The 20,632-nt window shown below is 41.1% G+C and overlaps 1 protein-coding gene across 1 annotated transcript; it reads left to right on the forward strand.

Annotated features, from left to right (window-relative positions):
• The first annotated feature begins 271 nt into the window (after window positions 1-271).
• On the forward strand, window positions 272-10,368 carry LOC308397874 (uncharacterized protein). The gene is made up of 4 exons (XM_080884106.1): window positions 272-530; window positions 4,644-4,749; window positions 7,598-8,698; window positions 9,024-10,368. Exons 2-4 carry the CDS (start codon window positions 4,732-4,734, stop codon window positions 9,690-9,692), a joined length of 1,788 nt encoding a protein of 595 aa, XP_080740232.1. The 5' UTR covers window positions 272-530; window positions 4,644-4,731; the 3' UTR covers window positions 9,693-10,368.
• The last annotated feature ends 10,264 nt before the right edge of the window (window positions 10,369-20,632 follow it).

The raw sequence follows: 20,632 nt of genomic DNA on the forward strand, positions 1-20,632 counted from the left end.
TTTCTTTACGATGGAAAATGTTTTATTCTGTTTCTTTAAGTTCCCCAGGAAGAATGATAAATGTTTTTTTATAAAAAAATTGTTAATACTTTTAGCTATTTTATATCCATAAATGTAAGTTTATTAATAAAACACCATATTTCTGCCTTTTTATAAGGATATGAATTGTACATACAATCAATTTCAGACTCAACCAACAAAAAGCCTCTCAGAACAATATTTATATGTTGATTTTTTTCGCCTACTCGTATCATAATTTTTTTACTCCTGGTTCTGTATGTTCATGTTCTGTTCTTTTGTAAACTTCATCTGTTTGTATGTTGTATACTCATTGTGTTTCAATAAAGTTCGATTTTAAAAAAGGTACGTTCTAAACGAAGCTTCAGACGTCACTGATCACGTGACTCTGGCCAAACGAATCAAGCCTCGACACGGTGCTTCTGAAGCAGCGCGTTGATCTTTCTGACACACGCACCGGAGCGTCAGCTTCAAGCGGACCATCACTACGTCTCACATCTAAAGGTGTCAAGGTAACTTTGAACTGAGTTCAGTCAATCTGGAGTTTTTCCAAGTTTTCTGTTGCTCTCTGTGAGAGAAGAGCGTTAAAGGCGGGGCTCTCCAGAGTCCAGCAAAACAGGAAACCACAGCTGGGTGTGTGTAAGTGTGCAAACCAATAGAATGCATCGTGGTGGGGGGGGCATCACGGGCAAGAAAAAAATAAAATAATCGGTCGTACCCATGCTTCCCCGACGTCATGCCAGCGCATATTGGGAAATTCGTAGGCACCGATCGGTTTTCTATCAGCCATTTGCTGGGAGTAAGGGCGCCCTCCGTTTGCGAGGTGCGCCTGCTGCTGGCGGCACAGGGAGGAGAGGGCGGGGCGGCGGGGAGTCTCTGGCTGGCTGGAGCGGCATCTAATAACCAACTCGCAAAACAAAATAAAAACAACAAACAGATATTATGATACAGACTTATAATCTGCACCGATGTTTTTTCTAAATTCTATAAAGTGAGCGCGAGAGCCCTCGGTGCGCCTGCGCGCTGCTGAAGTCAAAGTAAACTTTATTGTCATCTCCGCTACAGACAGTCCAGCATATAGAGAGACGAGACGACGAGGCTGCAGTTACAGCGGTGCAAGTAAACAAACAATAAATATAAGAAGAGTAAGAAAATAAATCTACACTTTAGGACTCGGGGTAAAGGATCAATAACAATTTAAATTTATAATTTACAGTTTGATGATTTAAAGTCTCACACAACCCGTCAAAAGGGGCGGGGCCGGCTGCTTCCAAGTAGAGCACATTTCATTTATAATGATGTAAATCCAAGCCCATCATGGATTCACGATCTGAATCCTGGGTTGTGTGAAATCCCAGAAATCAACCTTAGACAAAGTGAATCTGTGAACTAAGGTGTAGGTCTGTTAGGTTAATTGTGCTGATCCTCGGGTTGGGGATTTGTGTTTGTACTGGAGCGCAAAATTCAAACCAATGGAAGATGGACAACAAAAGTTCAAAGCCATCAGGTGCTCAGTTTATGTATTTATTTTTGGCCTACATCAGTAAGAAATGCCAAATTATATACACAAAGTTACAGGAATCACCACTCCTGTTATTCATGATGATTTCAGTAACATCACATAATAACATGTAACGTTATTATGTGATGTGCGTACTGTTAATGCTGATACTGTGGTGAAATTCTCTGCTTCTTTTGTGTATTCTGCATCTATTACGTCAGATTGTCTTACCCCTCATATGGTTGAGAATTTTGCCAATACCCTGTTAACTACATGTTCCTCCATCCTCGACACTGTGGCACCTATTAAAATGAAGCGCCCCAGAACTTACTCACAATGTTGGTTAAGTGACTCTGTTCGCACTCTACGACGTGCGTGTCGGCGGGATGAGAGAAGGTGGAGGAAAGATAAACTCCAGGCATCTTACGACATCCTACGTACTAGTCGCTTGAAGTTTCAAACTGCTGCCAAAATGGCTAAAGCAGCTTTTCTTTCAAAAATTATCTCTACCAATGGTAACAATCCTCGAATTTTATTTAAAATTTTTAACTCTGTGGTCAACCCCTGCCCCACTATGCCGCTGCCGTGCTCCACGGTTCTTTGCGAACAATTTTTAAATTATTTTTTAGATAAAGTCTCATCTCTTAAATCTGCTCTTCCTTTAATGACAGGCCCTGCGTTTACCCCTGACTGTTCCTCTTCCTTCTATCAGTTTGAACCCGTTTCACTCCCTACTCTTAAGCGTCTGGTTGAACAACTGAACAATACTAATCTCGTATATGATGTTCTTCCATCTCGTATAGTTAAGGACTGTTTTAGTGCAATTGGACCTAGTATATTGTCCCTTTTGAACTCTTCTTTGCTCTCTGGTTGCGTACCATCAGCCTTTAAACATGCTATAATTCAGCCTGTTCTTAAAAAAAGGAACCTCGATTATAATGATTATGCGAACTATAGGCCGATTTCCAAGCTTCCGTTCTTGGCCAAAATTCTTGAGAAGATAGTGTTGCTTCAACTCCAGGCCTACCTGGATGAGAATAGCATTAATGATAAATTCCAATCGGCCTTCAAACCACATCATAGCACTGAGTCAGCGCTGCTCCGAGTTCTCAATGACCTTCTACTAATGGCTGACAATGGACGCTCCTCGGTCCTAGTGCTATTGGATTTATCGTCGGCTTTCGATATGGTTGATCATAAAATCCTATTGGCGAGACTTGAGCACACTGTAGGCATCAAGGGTGTTGCCTTGGATTGGTTTAAATCATACTTGTCCAATCGGCTCTCCTCGGTTCACTTGGCCACTTCCTCTTCCTCCGCTGTACCTGTCTGTTGTGGTGTCCCTCAGGGATCTGTGTTAGGCCCTACTCTGTTCTCATTGTACATGCTTCCATTAAGCGCTATCTTTGAGAAATATCACATCGCTTTTCATTATTATGCCGATGGCATTCAGATCTACTTTGAGTTAAATGATGACCTAGCTTTGTCCTTGAATAGTTTTCGAGAGTGCATGTGTGAGGTCAGGCAATGGCTCCTGGCAAATACTCTTATCCTTTATGATAAGAAAACTGAAATTGTGGTCTTTGGCAGTGACGTCCTTCGTGCCAAACTTCGTGATGCTTTTGGTTTTCTCACTAGCTCCTTTTCCGACACTGTTAGGAATCTGGGCGTGTTACTTGACAGCTCATTTAAACTTGATAGACAAGTGTCTGCTGTTGTTAGATCCAGTTTATACCAACTCCGCCTTATTTCTAAGGCCAGGCAGTATATCCCGCATAAAGACCTGGAAAAACTCATCCATGCCTTTGTAACTTCGAGGCTGGATTACTGCAATTCACTCTATTTTGGACTCCACTCTGCCCTTCTCCATAGATTACAGACAGTCCAAAATGCTGCTGCACGCATTCTAACCAAAACTAAGAAGTTTGCCCACATTACTCCCGTCCTAGCTGATTTGCACTGGTTGCCTGTGAAATACCGTATCCAATTTAAAATTCTGCTGTTTACTTTTAAAATCACTAATAACACAGCACCGAGCTATCTTAAGGAACTCTTAAGCTTATATGTCCTGCTAGGGCTTTAAGATCATCCTCACAGTTACTGTTGGTGCGGCCTAGATCTCGGCTGAAGTCTAGAGGTGATCGAGCGTTTGCCCTGGCCGCACCAGAGTTGTGGAACAACCTTCCCATTGGCATTCGGGCGTCTGACTCTATTCAATCTTTTAAATCACGGCTTAAAACGTATTTGTTTAATCTTGCGTTTTCTACCGGTTAAATGCTGGCCTTGTCTGCAGTGATTTATTTTACTAATTTTCCTATCTTGCTTTTTATTTGCGCTGTGTATGTCTTATCCCCATTGTGTGTTGATGGCACAGTTATATTGTGCTATAGCTATGTGCTATAGTTATATTTTTTCTATTGGTGGCTTTTTCCTGTGAACATAATTCTACACTTTTATTTTTATGACTCTGATTATACTTGTGTTAATTTGTTCTATGTTAAGCACTTTGGCATGCCGTTGGTTTTTAAATGTGCTCTATAAATAAAGATTGTTGTTGTTGTTGTCGTGTAAGCACAGTCTGCCTGTGTCTTTTCTCTGCAAATGAACATTTTCAGCCAATATAGGTAATACATCAACAATGCTGCCGTGGCTAAGTTAGGAATATTTATAATGTCATTTCCAAAACTTGCATATGATCTGCAATTTGTAGCAGATCTACTGACTGTCACAGAGCAGCTGGAGCAGTCTCAAATGCAGGTCAGTCCACTGCTGCCCCCTGTGGCCAAGTGCCATAGCTACTGCTGGATGAACTCGTGACACATGTGCACCTGTTTCTATGAACACATTGAGTCTGAGTGGCTGCACTTACACTGGTGTATTCAACATATTGAAAGATGCCAGCAATGTGGATTGTCAAGACTCAAACCAATCCACATTGCTGGCGTTGCATCTTTCAATGGCAGCAATGGCAGGTATCAGTGCTCAAACCTTTTGTGTTTGTTTCCAACAAGTTGCCCACCTCGGGAAACAACAATGTGTTCTTTTACTTGTCAGATGAACATATGAGACACTTTGACTCTTCAGTGCAGTGTGGAGCCTAACAAAGATCTGTTTTGTGTCCCAGCTGATCAGCAGGAGGAGGAGAGTCTGACGGAGCAGCAGAGGAACATTTTCAGCTACTTGGACTCAGCTCAGCCACTACAGAGGAAACAATGAGCTCAACACAGAAGGTGACAGACAGAGCAGGACCATATGACCAAAGATATTTATCACCATATACATTTGAACATTTGCCATAACGATGTAGCTGACGATAGAATTGACACCAGACAAAATACTTTACAGCTGCACAACTTTATTAAAAACCCATCAATGTATTTTCACTGAAACAAGCAGCTGTTGTTTATGTGCATTAAAGTTATATAAAAATGTAACAGTGCAAATGCAAATTCCTCGCTGACAGTTTAACCAAAAGGCGTTTCCAGTGGAAACTGGCCGACACATCCTGAGCATAACCATGTATAATATCCACTAAACTTCAGAAGAGGTTATACAGTCGTGGCCAAAAGGTTTGAGAATTGCATAAATATTGGAACCTGGAGAAGTTGCTGCTTAAGTTTTTATAATACAGATTTGTACTTTATTTCAAATTGAACCTTTAAAGGGGCATTTCTGGACTTTTAAACACCAGTAATGTACTTTTAAGGGAACATTTAAAAAAATGTTCCTATAGGTACAAAAATGTTCTTCTCTCGTACCTCTATTTCCGAGAGTGTATCATGTAACACTATAGATCAACTTAGCTCAGAATATATAAAGCATATAAACAGTTACAGCAATATGATGCAACAAACACAGCAGCTACTGATCCAAAATACTCAAAGCGTCATAGAACTGAAACCAACATTTATTTTTAGGTCCATTCTGCTGCTGATACAGACTTTAGGTTTCTGAACATTAAACTTGTTGCTGCCTTTCATAGTGTGTAGCTTGAAGGCCCTGAGTACTCTGAGTACTTTCTCCCACACTGGAAACACTGGGATGATCACATTATTTGAACATTACCTAATAAGACTGATTCAGCACAGACAGTTATGTTAAACTTTCCTAGCAGTCCTTCACAAACAGGGAACAGTCTGTCTATTCTCTCCATCTGTCAGCTGCTGCTGGCTCTTCCTCCTCCTCTTCCTCACACACTGCTGAGTTTGTCCTGGTGGATCATCAGGGCTGCAAAGCCTCACAGATGATGTGCAGCAGTGGCTCCCTCAGTCTGTCCTCACTCTGGACACTTGCAGTCGTCACGCATGGAAATCAAATGTGTGATAAGCTGCAGGATTCAAACACAAGTGTAACTTATAAACACATGTTCATACTTTTATTCCACAATCAGAGAGAAAGAAACAGAGAGAGAGTGCAGGACAGACAGACAGGTGACAGTCTCAGGTGTACACACTGCTACACAACAGCACCAGAGAAGCAGGATTTAGTGTTTGTGTTATTACGAGTGTAAACAAGAAGAGTTCCAGATGGTGCAGTGGACACATGTGTGACTGCTGTGATTAAAGCATCTTTCTTTCAGCTTAACGAGTGAACCGTCAGCTCGTTCAAACACACGTTAAAGTGCGTTTGGCTCGACACCAGCGAACAGAGGCAGCAATATAACACAGCTAACATTAACAGTGCAGTGGATCCTGCTTGTGCCGTGATGTTCAGGACTGCAAACCGAGCAGCATCACTGACTTTCAGCTTGTTGTGTTTGTGGATATATGACTGACTTTAATTATCCACAAAATCATCACATTCTCTGTCAGATTAAGGTCGACTATTGAACGGCGTATATTTTAAAGGCTTTAAAACCAAGTTAACGCTGAAAGTACAAACATCACTAATGTCACATAACTCTGCCGACAAGGCATAGCTATGGCTATGAAATGCTCTTTGTGTATCACTTCTTCATTATGAAAGATGTCATTAATGCACTAGTAATGTCTCATCTGGAGTATTGTTCAATCATTTGGTCAGCAGCTAATAAGACAGATCTTAACAGACTTCAGTTAGTCCAGAATAAGGCGTCCAGATTAGTGTGAAGATGTTCATACTATACTAATATTGATAAAATGCATAATAACCTTTCTTGGCTTCCTGTACAGGCTAAAATATTCTATGGCTTACTTGTAGTTCTAAAGAAAGCAATTCTGTTAAACACACCACATTTATTCTGCTCAGCTGCAGTATCCAGATGAAATACATCATCATATTACACAGTTTTCAACAAGCTGCAATTTAGTAAATGCTCGAGTTAAAAGTAACGTTTTGTAAAACTGTTACATTTAGAGCAACTTTTAAGTGGAATAAGTTGCCTTAAAAAATTAGAGAATTATTCAAAACTTCAATGAACACTTAAAAGCCGATTTACAGAGCTTTTAGTTGTTGTAAATATTGTAAGACATGATTTGTTTTTGAAATTTGTGTAATGTGCCTCAATGTTATTGATATTATTATTATTATTATTATTATTATTATTATTATTGATTGCTTATATTTGAACAATTGTGAAACCTCACTGTGGATGTAAGAGTGAAATTATGTGGATATCTTGAATCCACTTTATTGTGTAATATTTTATGTGAGTATTTGACGGAAGACGAGCAACATCTGTTGTGGAAGCTAACGGGGTTCCTTTAGAATAAACAAACATAGGATTTATTATCACTGAATAATTCTGTATAAATCTATACAAATTATAGAAATATGTAATAGGAAACAACAAAATAATCTAAATTATAAAATAATGTGTGTGTGTGTGTGTGTGTGTGTGTGTGTGTGTGTGTGTGTGTGTGTGTACAATCAGGAGGGATGGGCATGATTTTAGTGTTTGAACAGTCATGAATTATCTTTAACAGCAGGTTGGATGTAATGTGTTAGAACTACCAGCAGGTGGGGATAAGAGACCTTTAAGGTGTTTGGTGCCACGCTCCACCTTCAGGTTTAAAACTAGTGTTAATGGAGTTTGAAGGTTGAGTTTGTTCCACGACTGCATTTCACTCACTGCCTCTGTTTGTATCTCTGTCACTGCAGGACCAACATGGAGCCAGAAGTCAGCACTCTCAGGAGGCCGACAAACCTCACAGAAGAAAGGGAGAGAAAAAACACACCTGTGACGAGTGTGGGAAGGGTTTTACTCTGAGGGCTAATCTAAAACAGCATCAGGTCATCCACACTGGAGAGAGACCGTTCAGCTGTGACTTGTGTGGAAAGTCTTTTTCCTTGAAGGGTTCCCTAAAAACACACCAACTCATCCACAGTGGAGTTAAAGCGTACAGCTGTGATCAGTGTGGCAGAGCTTTTACTCACAGTAACAGCTTACAGAGGCATCTAGTTACCCACTCTGGAATTAAGCCATACAGCTGTGACGAGTGTGGGAAGGGTTTTACTGAGAAGGCTGAACTAAAACAGCATCAGGTCATCCACACTGGAGAGAGACCGTTCAGCTGTGACTTGTGTGGAAAGTCTTTTTCCTTAAAGGGTTCCCTAAAACAACACCAACTCGTCCACAGTGGAGTTAAAGCGTACAGCTGTGATCAGTGTGGCAGAGCTTTTACTCGCAGTAACAGCTTACAGAGGCATCTAGTTACCCACTCTGGAATTAAGCCATACAGCTGTGACGAGTGTGGGAAGGGTTTTACTGAGAAGGCTGAACTAAAACAGCATCAGGTCATCCACACTGGAGAGAGACCGTTCAGCTGTGACTTGTGTGGAAAGTCTTTTTCCTTGAAGCGTTACCTAAAACAACACCAACTCATCCACAGTGGAGTTAAAGCGTACAGCTGTGATCAGTGTGGCAGAGCTTTTACTCACAGTAGCAACTTACAGAAGCATCTAGTTACCCACTCTGGAATTAAGCCATACAGCTGTGACATCTGTGGAAAAACTTTCAGCCAGAGAGGGTACCGAAATACACACCTACGCATTCATACCAGACATGATGTGTACTGCTGTGAACAGTGTGGCAAATACTTTACAACAGACGCACACTTACAACAACACATGTTTACCCACACTGAGGAGAGACCTTATCAATGTGACCTGTGTGAGAAGACTTTTAAATCTCCACATGACCTGAGACGACACCAACAGATCCACACCAGAAAGAGACTCTACAAGTGCAGCTACTGTGAGGTATGTATTTATATTGTTATCCTGTCATTTTAGCCTGACTGTTTGGAACAACTCTGCTCATTGAACTGTGTTAGCATGTTAGCAATTCTACTGCATGGAAAAGCAGCTCTGAGTGATTATTCAGATTTTCCTTTCAGTTATGATTTTAGTATTACTGTAGTATTATGGTGGTAGTATTGTAGTTATTGCAGCCCAGTAAACTGAGTGTGTTAACTGAAACAGTCAAATGTAGTTGGACGTCTGCAGAGATGCTCTTTATTTCAGGCGACGTTCAGGATACAAATGTTGAAGGACTGACTTACACTGTCTTTGTGTCTTTGTTTAGAAGCAGAGCGACACAGATGGATCCAGTTCTCAACCCTGTCATCACTGTGGTGGTGGGAAAGACTTTCATTGTGACCTCTGTGGAAAAACTTTCAGTCAGCAAATTACCCTAAAAGTACATCAACGTAGACACACTGGAGACAAACTGAAATACTGCAAAGAATGTGGGAGAAGCTTCACCACAACAAGTGAGTTAAAACAACATGAACTGATTCACAGTGGGGTTAAAAAGCACCTCTGTGATCAGTGTGGGTCATCCTTCACCACTGAAGGTCAGCTTAAATCACACAAAGGAGTCCACACAGGAGAGAAACCACACAAGTGCAGACACTGTGAGAGAAGCTTCTCACAGTCAGGTCATCGTAACAGGCATGAACGTGCACACATGGAAGGAAACTACAGCTGTGACCAGTGTGACAAGAGCTTCAGGAATCTCAGTTCATACTCTGCACACAAACGATCCCACGTTACTAATAAACTGTTTCACTGTTACCAATGTGCCCAAACATTCACCTCATTGTCTGCTCTGTGCAAACATCAGCGCGATCACTCAGGGCTGAAATCACTCCCATCACTGGATCACAGTGAATCTGAAGACACAGAAAGATCCTCTGGTTTCCTCTGGTCAGACTCAAAAAGCTTGAGATCAGGCTCCACAGAGTTCAGATAGAATCATTTAAACTTGTGTTGAACTGAACTGGTTGCTGGGATGAACTTCTACATAATACAGATCTACATGGGATCTTCTTTTCTGTTTTACTGAGTCAGTTTTGTCCTTTTTTCTCTGTCCTGGTTTTGCTCGTCTGTAAATGATTGAAACTCAGTCAAATAGTTCATTGTTCTCCAGCAAAACGTTTTGGAAACTCATGTTTAACCTTTAAAACTCTGACATGTTTTAGCACACAAGGCTTCATCGGGGAGTTCACTCATGATTGGACCATGAGAACAAAGGTTTTTAGTTCTTTCAAAGAGAGTCTTGGAGATGTTTGATGTTTCTGTTTTTCTGAAACCACCTGAAAGAAAAACTATTTTTCTTGCTTTATGTAGTGTGGAAGTTTTTAATGTTTCTTCATCTGTGATGTTCTTGAATGTGTTCACGTGAAGATGGTACAAATAAACTGTCCTTTCAGCTTTAGCTCCTAATTTATTCATTATTTATGGATGTAGCACAGCAGCCGTCTCTTGATTAACACATGGAGGGCTCGGGATCTGATGGTGTCGTCTCCCTAATTTGCCCACTCAGTAAATCTCACTCATGGCCAAGAAATTGAAATAAACCTTGTTTCCCTGCTGGATAGTGATCCACTGTAACTCTGCTCCTCCTTCCTGTTTAGGATTTCTGTGGCTGAAGTAAAATTCCCTCCATCCATCACTTATCCCAGCTAACCCAAAGTGAAATAAAGTTTTGCTGGTCTTAAAAAAGCATTACAATAATGGGCATTACCAATGCAAACTGAATGATACAGAAGATGAAAGAAGAGACTTTGATCAGTTAATAAAGCTCATGATCTGGATTCATTGTGGCTGCTACACAGATACTTCTGGGTCACTTCTCTCAGTTAGGAACCTTCCTCACCAAACTGACTGTTGGACCACACCCCTGGTTTCATGAGAAATTGTTTCAGCCATGATTTCTCTTCCTGTATTTCAGAGTAAAGACTGAAGTGACAAATGGAAGCATGTTTAAAAAACACAATGTGAGAGAGACGTTGAGGTCCTTAGAAGTTACCCTGGGTTTTTCTGTCACCCTGCTAGATGTTACACACCTTGTTATTGGACTGATTTCTACTGCTGGACTACTCCTGCGGAGAGTAACAATACTCTTACTAATTAGCTCCCTTTCACACCTTTGGGGATATTTATTTTTGTGTTTGCAGCGCTGTGAGCCAGAACAGCGAGAGAAAAATCTGCAACAGCAACGAGCCGAATGCTTACGTGAATCGCAGCAGCTGCACATGTGCTACGCTGAATTAGAGGATATCTTTGCTCTGGATTTCTATTTCTACTTTTTCATTTCTATATGATTCTTCTTGCATCTAAACAAAGATGATTCAATTTACTAAATGTTGATGGCTCTTCGTGCTCAGGTGTAAATGAGACGTAATATTTGCTCTTGGTTTGGTTCTCCTGTACAGAACCTTGCAGTACAACAGAAACCTAAAAACATTATTTGTAGTTGTTATTCTTAGTTGTTCTGCTGCCTAAATACCACAGGGTCTGATTATGAAGTTATTGAGCTGCACATACTTTACGACCTTCTTAAGTTCGAGGTCACAGCGTCTGTAGAGCAGCTGGAACATAATGAAGTCTACAAGGTTAAAGTTTTCTCTTCAGTTATTGTTCTTTCTGCTGCTTGGTTTGATGGATCTGAGAGCTTTTGTTTTTATTATTGTTATTATAATTATCATTAATATTTTACTCTCTAGAAGCTTTAAAATAGTGCTTGTGTTTGAAAAAATTGATTTAAGAATTGAACAGAAACATCTGTCCTTCTGAAAATCGCCCAAAGGCACGGAGACAAAGTCAAAGGATGCAACCTGTAACTTTCTCTTCCTTCATGTCAGGACCATCATCCATGATTTATATAAAATGCATATAGCAACAGTAGCACTTTAGTTTGGACTTTATGATTTCTGTAACTGGAAAATATTATTTTGTTTAAAGACAGAAGTGACCGCATAGTTGCAACATCAAAGGGAAATATTAATTAATTAGCATCAAGTATATTTGTTGCTTAAGCGTTTGCACTATAACTTAAGTAGGATTATAACTTTTAAGGAAGGAAAGATTTCAGATATTTAGTTCACTGTTTCAGTTATTTTATATGAAATTAAAACATTTACGTTGGTCAAATATGATGCTCTAAATCAAATAAAAGTTTGAAAATAAATGATGTATTTTTAAATGCTGCAACAAATGTTCACAAAAAGTAACTATAATTAAAACCAGTTAAACAAAATCAAATGTTTGAATCATGCTTAACCAAATGCCAGGCTGGAGAGCTGAACCTAAAGTATACGTAGAAAGATTTCAACATCTGAGCAGTTTTTAATGTTTTTATCACATATAAATGTCACAGCAGTGGGTCCTGGCCCAATGCTTTGTGTTTTTGGTTTTCTTTGACTCTTGTTTTTCTTGGTTTTTGTTCTTCTTATTTATCAGGCTCTCAGTAATCTTAGTTCTCCCTCCCTCAGTGTTCATTTCAGCCTGTGTTTAGTTTCTGTTCCCGTGTCCCACGTTTCATCGTTTCATGTCGAGTCAGCCCTGTCTCTCTGTTTCCTGTGTCTCCCCAGTCAGCCCCGCCTCCCTCGGGCACTCATGTGTGATACAGAGTAAGAAACCTGACTACATTTGCTACACTCTCTTTATTACCTGTTACTTTAAAATTCATACACTAATTATGTCTGCCCATCTCTCTAATGTGAAGGTCAAAGGTCAACATCCCAGTGACATAAGAATAATCCCAAAGGGGCAAAGGCAGCGGTTAATTTAGCACATTTAGCATTAAGGGTACAGCAAGGATATACTTTTACTTATTGTGGCAGGGGTGTGGTCTCTGGCCTGCTGCAGTGGAGGCTGGTGGCGGGACGTTGGACGGCACAGGTGAGGGTGATGGAGCTCATGACTCTCCCCTTTATAGTGACGGAGGAGACTGGCGTGGGGGAAGCGTGTAGTGGAGGAAGCCGAGTAGAGAGCTGGTTTCTGGCTACAAAGATGGCGTCAAACCAGAAAAGATTGCTCGTGGTCAAATAATGTGTCAATCACCTGTGAATCAAACTGTGTGTGGCTCAGTTCATGTCACAGTGTTGTTTAGTATATCTTCACTTGTCTCACTCTCCTTCTGTTCTGTCCATCAGGACGATCCTCAGCGCTTACACAGATTCTCCATCGATGTTGTAACTGTTGGCATGATGACATTGTATATAATTTGGATTATTTCTTTATCTCAAGATCTATGTCATGATTGTAAATTGTTTAAGCTGTACATTACTGTTTGTTTTTTGTAGTCAACGTTTTGGTGCTTTGTGCTTTTATTTTGAAAGTCAAGTTCGCTTACAAGTTGCACTAGAATAAAGGTTTTTAGTGGTTTTTTTTATAAAGGTTTTATTATTATACAATAATGATAATAATAATATCAATAACATTGAGGCACATTGTGTGGAGGAGGTTCAGTCATATCCTGATCATCCAGACAGATTTGATGGTTTTTATCCTCACCTGCTGTGTAGAAATGGTCTGACTGGTTGCTGTTACTGGGAGGTCGAGTGGAGAGGAAGCGTTTATATATCAGTGAGTTACAGAAGCATCAGAAGGAAAGGAGTCAGTGCTGACTGTGTGTTTGGACTCAATGATCAGTCTTGGAGTCTGTTCTGCTCTGATGATGGTCCTGATTCTGTCAGGCACAATAACAGTCGAACATCCATCTCCTCCTCCTCCTCCTCCTCCTCCTCTGTCTCTAACAGAGCAGCAGTGTATGTGGACTGTCCTGCTGGCACTCTGTCCTTCTACAGAGTCTCCTCTGACACTCTGATCCACCTCCACACCTTCAACACCACATTCACTCAAACTCTTTATCCTGGGTTTATGTTCTTGTCTCCTGGTTCCTCAGTGTCCCTGTGCTGAGTGGAGTGTAAAGAGTGTCTCCTGTTACAGAAACACTCTGAGTGTTGAACAGATAGTTCAGTCTGTACATGTCTGTCTCTTTCACTCACAAACACGTTTTCAGATTCATGGATTCAATCAGTTGATGTTTGAAACTCTTCTAAATGATTCCTTGTAAACTTCTTCCTCTTCAGTCACAAACAAACAGGAAGTGATGTCACATGTGTTCCTGTCCACACAGCAGAATGAGTCTATTGCTGACAGTGATGTACAAACAGAGTGAGCATTTCTGAGGCCCAAAATAAACTGAGTAGTTCACTGAATGAACAATGGACTGTGAGCTCAGTTCCTTCATCATTAGTATGGATTATATATGTATATGTATTATATTAGTATCATATATATCAGGTGCTGCTGCTTTCAGTCATTGTGCAAATGTGCTGTTTGTAAGGTTGTAAAGCTGCAGTCAGCTGAGACTGAAGAAGTCACCTGATCAGTGAGCAAACGTTTCTGAAAACGTCCAGATGAACAGAATCAACCTTTTGGGATCAGCCAGCAATGCAGCATCATTGTTGTTCAGCTTCAGAGGTTTGAAGGAATGAACTGATGACCAGAAACAGCTGCAAAGTCCAAGAAAATACCAGCTGGAGTTCAGCTGCATTTGAAGAAGTCAAAGAAAAGTAAGGATGGCAAAGGGCGACGTTTTCTTCCAAAGAGCTGCAAACATGGTCGACACCTCATTAGAAGAATCATCTGGACATTTGTGAGGAACTCTAACCAAGAAAGCAACGTCACACAGATCCAACAGACAGTTTCCATGACTGCAAGTGTTGAGTGGAAAAATGCTACATTGCATTATTGCATCCTCTCACCACAGGAGGCGCTGTTGGCACCACTGATTGCTGATCAGCTGTTCTCTGATGATCTGATTGATACTGTGAATAACGGGACTCACTGAACTCTGTGACACAGTGAAGATTACAGAGTTTAACTTCAACATCTGACTGACGTCACACAGACAGAAGGATGAACCAGTGAGGCACAGAACACAGTTACTGGAGATACTGGATCAGCTCCATGTGAACCTCTGATGGAGAAGCTGCTGAGCCAGAGAAACATCAGGACATGACAGCAGCTGCACTTATCTAACAACATGTAGCAGAGCTGATCTATGTTAGAGGATCTATCACAGCAGCTGAAGCCAAAGTCCAACACTGGATACCAGCTGAGCCTGTGCTGAGTGTAGTGTTACAGGAAAAGGGCAGAAACACTGGTAGCTCCCAGTGATGCTGACTGGGGCACAGAGCTGAATGATGCAGCATCAGGACACTGTTTCAGTCTGACTGACAGAGAAACCTGTAGCTGTATCTACATGTGAGGCAGAGGCCACACAAGCAGCTTTCTATGTTTCGCAGTGACTGAGATCTTCAGTGGGGGTGGACATGCTCCTGTACAGACCTCTGAGGAGAACCAAGGTGCAGTCAAAGAGTCCAGTCTGTCCTCACAGATGTGAACATGTGCTTTCATCAGGTCTGCTGTCAGCTAGTAGGCTCACATCAGAATCACTGTTCCTGAAAAACACAGTCTGTGTGACATCATCAGTCAGCTGATGGTCCCAGATCTGAATGGTTTCTGTCTCTACTGAGGAAGTCAGAGAATATCACTGAGGTGTGGATCAGGTCTGAGTGAGCTGTGGAGGGACAGCTTTAAACAGTCCACAGGTCTCACGTCCTGCTCAGTCTGGTAGCAGATACCTCGTATTGTTCCAGATGTGCTGACATCAGCAGCAGCACAGCTGTGTGATACCATGAATCTCAGTTATTGATCCAACACACAGTAAATACAAAGATCAGGATTTCTGGGAGTAATCATTATGAGTCTGAACACATGATCACTGAATGTTAGTCTCCACAATAATGAGCTAACACAAGCAAACACAGCTTTCAGCTCTTATTTTGAAACTGGCTTATTTAGAGAGCTGTGATGTGAGCGTGCCTGGCTCTGAGGCACTTGGGTCAGCCTCTGTTGTTTAGAAGTGTTACAGACTGTGAATGACACAGACCTGTCAGTTTCCATGTTTGTCTGTAACACAGCTCAGGGGCTCCATGCTGAACGCATCCATCCAGTGTTATTGATCCAGGACTGATACCAGCATTGGGATCAATACTACAACACACAATCACATGTGTCCACGTGATGTGTTTGACCAGCTTTATTCATTAATGATCAATCAGCTTATTTACTGCATCTGAGTCCAGCTTCATTTAAATGATCCAACCATGAAAATGACATCAGTCCTACAGAAGCACTTCATGCTAACAGGAAGTCATTTATTAAGGTGGAATAACACAGAGACACAACCACTCACAGCTAACCTGACCCCACTAACTGCATGTGTTTGGACTGTGGGAGGAAGCCGGAGTACCGGAGAGGACGCACACAAACACGAGAGAACATGAAGCACTGAAACAAAGATGGTGGATTTGACCTCAGGACCAGGCGGGGTTACGGGGTTCATGACCCCCCAATAATAGATCCAGCTACACTGAAACTGTCAATTTCATTTACTTTTACTGTTTTAACCTCTGGGTGGTCTTGGGTCGATTTGTGCCATTTTTCATTGTTCATTTACACGCCATTTGCACTGTGTTGAATGGAATATAGCGAAAGTCTGCAAAAAAAAGTTCGGTCACATTTACTGTTAAAATTTCAGTATGACTTCCGGAAATTAGCTTCAGTGGCTAAGCTACAGACAAACTTACACTATCGGTCCTAGTGGTCGATTTGTGCCCCATTGAAACCCATTATAAACGCTATTTTTCACGGCAAAAAAATTACGGTCAAATCGATCGTGATCGGTTATGTTTCCGTTTCCGTTTGCAGTACTGGCCTTAGAGTTGTAATTTTTTTATTTGTCCACCGGGTGGCGCCCTTGCTCCACATTTGACCCCGGGCTGGAAAACAGCGGGCTGCTTAAACAGACCTGCGGGAAACGAAGCCTCATTTCCGGCGTGCAGCAGCGGCTTCGCCCGCTGATCGGGCGGGACCATTTTCGGCCCCTAGGACCGTTTGAGGGTGCATTTTTTTTTTAATCAACAGGAAATGACGTATTTGTTGTGACGTGGTACCGGACGTGTGTGTTGGAAAAAGGGGTCCGACGCAACATGCCCCGGTCATCGTCGGGAGTTAACCCGGGAGGATGCACTGATTTCGGCCTAGAGGAGGAGCATTTGCCGCCTGGAGACCATTTTCTGGTCCTGAAAAAAAAAAAAAAAGGCGATCGAAATGAAGGTTGGTACCAATCTTTAGTCCATCTAAAGGCCTAATTATAATAACAATCAAATATTACTTCAAATGTTTGTTTTTTTAAATATTTCGTTTTGTTTTGGGGGGCTAAAAAAAACGGTGCGCTCATGTAATTAAACTGCGATTAAAAGGGTTAAAATCCGCGAAATGTAATTAAAACTTGACATGAATATTTCAAGGAGAAGTAGGTCTAAAAGATTGGCTAATTTAAAGTGGAAAAAAATATTAATATATAAATTTTTTACAGCGCTTTTTAGGGCGTGGTCGATTTGTGGCTCTAAGCCCGATAGTGTATGCATTTTTCTAGGACCCCCCAGAGGTTAAAGCTATCAGGCTGCTTTGTGGCTCACTCAATACTAAACTAAGATACTTTCAGTGTGAATCATTTGCAGGAACACAGGCAGGATTTAAAGTGCAGAACTTTACAGTCTCTGTCTCAAAGTTGGTCTAAACATGCTAACAGCTCTTTGTTTTTTTCAGTTTTCACTGGTTTGATGTAATGAAAGAAATTTTAAAGAAGCAGACGATTGTTGTTATTTTAGTTCTATAATTTCATAAATCGTGGTGTGGATCTAAGTCAACATTCAACATAAATAAGATAATACAGCACTTTGATGGTTGCCTTTGTATTTTCCCAGCAGTGCTCAGGTTGGTTCTCGGCTACATTTACATACAGATGTTAATGTGTTCAGCAGCTGGACTCATCTGAGGAAGGTGCTCAGTGCACAACTGCATCACTAATTTTATGTAAGACCCTGTGTTTTATTGTATTTATATATTTGTAACATTTGACTCAAACACTTTTGGGAAGGATGAAAATGTTTTCAGGAGGAAGTTTTTCCTTCTGTCCGACTGTAGTACACACAACACTGCGTCTCCCCCCATTATCACACTTCCTCAGGCTGGTGATGAGCGCCCCCTGGTGTCAGAGTTGATGACGTCATGCACAGTGAAACATAAACGGTGTCTGTTAATAAAAAATCATGTGTCCATTTTCATGTTTGCATCATGTTTCTGTAAAATCATCAGCTGTTTCTGAACCTTCTTCATTGTTTGACTCATTCCAACAGCTGTGAGCTGTGATGGAGTCAGAGCAGCTTCATCACTGATGTTCAGGTGAAGCTGAACTTAATAAACTGTAGAAATGATCAGGATTCAGGTTGGATGTGTAAAACACTTCTGTGTGAGGTCGCAGTGCTTCATATGTGTGTGTGGGCTGAAGCACACACGTGTGAGTCCTCAGAGGTTTCACACACATCACTGCACACACTTATAATCCTAGTTTAAGCTTGTGGATCATATCGGACACATCAGCAGCTCTTTGGAGACAAAGATTTGAGATTTAAGATGAGTCATAGTCTTTCTATCCATGGTAGCTTCCACTGCTGAGGCTCGGGAAACATGAAGAGGATAATTAAGAGCAAGCATCAGCTCTGTCTCATCTAACTACACAGTATTATGATCATGCACTTATGTCTCAAACTAAGACACAATGAGACAAAATGAGTTCTGTGAGTCTTTAGATTATCAGTAAATTCTGGTGATAGTTTGACGCTCAGTGGAGCCATTTTTGGTTTGTGATGAGTGTTTTGTGAGCTTCTGTTTTGTGAATCGCTCTTTGTAATTTAGAAGATGGTGCAGAAATGTGCGCGCCCTTATCTGAGAGGACACGGAGAGAGTGTCGCAGACTCGAGGTGAGGAGATAAACCTCGGCGCTGGATGGCCTGCACGTTACCCATGTGCATCTTTTCAGTGACATCAAGTGAACCCATAATAAGCATTTCTATGTCTTAGACATCATGTCCATTTCTAATGAGAGATTATTTTTAAATGAGGGAAACCTGGTGTAACAACACGCTTACAACAGAGCTAAAGGTTCACCACAGTGAGACGGTGGGACTCTGATAAGAACTGAAACACTGTGTATGAACAGCTGAGACAAAACTATATATAAACACTCATTTATTCCAGTTTAGTTTACAATGATTTTAAAGTAATGTGGAACGATTCATGTTCATGAGCTGTTACAAACACAACTATTGATTTGTCTATATATGGTCGGACTACAAGGCTTGTGTTGAGGCTCTTGGAATAATGTGTGAATTACAGCAAGAAATGATGGTTTTCCATTTTACCAAAGTGGAATAAAATCACCACAGCAAAGAAATAATGTTATTGTCTGCAGCTAAAATATATGGTGAACATGGTTTTATAATAATGTGCAAACACAACCTCACTCTGCTCTATACAAGGAGCCAACCACAGCTGTCCGGGTCTTCATCCACCACCTCCACCATCTTTGCTCATCATCATTCACTTAATTGCTGATTGGTTTAAATCAAACTCCATTACAGGTTCAACTCCATTATATAACAGCATGTTGACTTTGGATCTGGTGTGCAGTGCCACCTTAAAAGATGAGGAAACTAAGAGATTACAAAAAAAGAAGTGGAGGAGTTAAAGAGCTGCAGCAGATTAACAGTTTCTGACAGTCATGTGTTAGAAATAGGACGATTAGATGAGCTGAGGGATCCATCTACTGCTCAGTGAAGCCTCATCAGAAACAGTCTCAGTGGAAGGATGGCTCTATTGTTAAGGAAGGACACAGGCAGAAAGACTGGCGTCTGTCACACAGGAACTGGACTGAAAATCAGCTGCACATATTCATCAGTATGTGCAAACATATTATAGGTGTGGAATTCAGGACAGTACCATCAGAAGTTGATCCACTGTGCAAATGTCTGATTGGCAGTGGCTTCATTTTTCACTATGAACAAACTGCTAATGCAGCATCACAGGACGTCAGCCATGGATTGGCCTCCCCAGACCTCAACATTACTGAAACATCTTAACAGAGGATGGAAACAAAGGGAACCAACATCCAAGAAAAGAGCTGCTGCTGAAAACTTCCTCACAGAAAACACAAACAAGCTTGACTAAGAGACTCCAGGCTGTGCTGAATTATAAAGGTGGACTGACCTCCAGGGTCCTTAGTATCATATAAGCTCAGTTTGTGTCTTATATACTTTCCATTTATATAACAAAATATATAGAAAGGAGGGTGGTTTAAGATGTCTGTAGAGTTTTATTCATTATCTTTAGACAAAGAAAGAAAGCACCATCCATTCATCTCCAGTCTGTATGAAAAACAGGGGAAAGGTCAAATTAAACCTTTGAAATTCCTTTCACAATAAATCCATAAATAAACAAAATAAAACATAGAAAAGTGTTTAAACCCACTTTTCCATAAAGCTGTCAATAGGAAATGTTCCAGTAAACATGTCTGTGTTTCTGCTGTTTTCCTTTCATGCGTCCACAGCTGACAGGTAACCCTATTGGAGTCGCCATAGTGACGGGTGGCGTCTCAGCTTCAGCGTGTTGATGGGCACAGCCATGGTTACCACAGCTGGAGTTGGTATACGGCGAGCTGTGAGAGGACAGAGATGGAGAACGCACATTTAACTCTTTAACAGGAGATACGTTACGACTAACAGACGACTGCTGTCTACATGATGTCTTTGCAGCCCTTATGCTACATGTTACACAACTTTTCTTCATGCCAACAAGACTGAGGTGCCACATAGTCGACACATACAGCTGATTATGATGCATGTTTTACTATTGCTATGTTCACATCATCTGCTTGGCTTTATTACTGAAAGCCTGGAGATCCTCTGACGTGTGCATGGCTGATGTGAAGTA

This window comes from Rhamphochromis sp. 'chilingali' (genome assembly GCF_963969265.1).
Source record: "Rhamphochromis sp. 'chilingali' genome assembly, chromosome: 1".
In the NCBI taxonomy this organism is placed as follows: Eukaryota; Metazoa; Chordata; class Actinopteri; order Cichliformes; family Cichlidae; genus Rhamphochromis; species Rhamphochromis sp. 'chilingali'.

Excerpts from the sequence above, each read along its gene's own strand:
- LOC308397874 (XM_080884106.1), top strand. Across the intron at positions 8,699-9,023 it reads ACAAGTGCAGCTACTGTGAG|AAGCAGAGCGACACAGATGG; the intron begins GTATGTATTTAT and ends GTCTTTGTTTAG.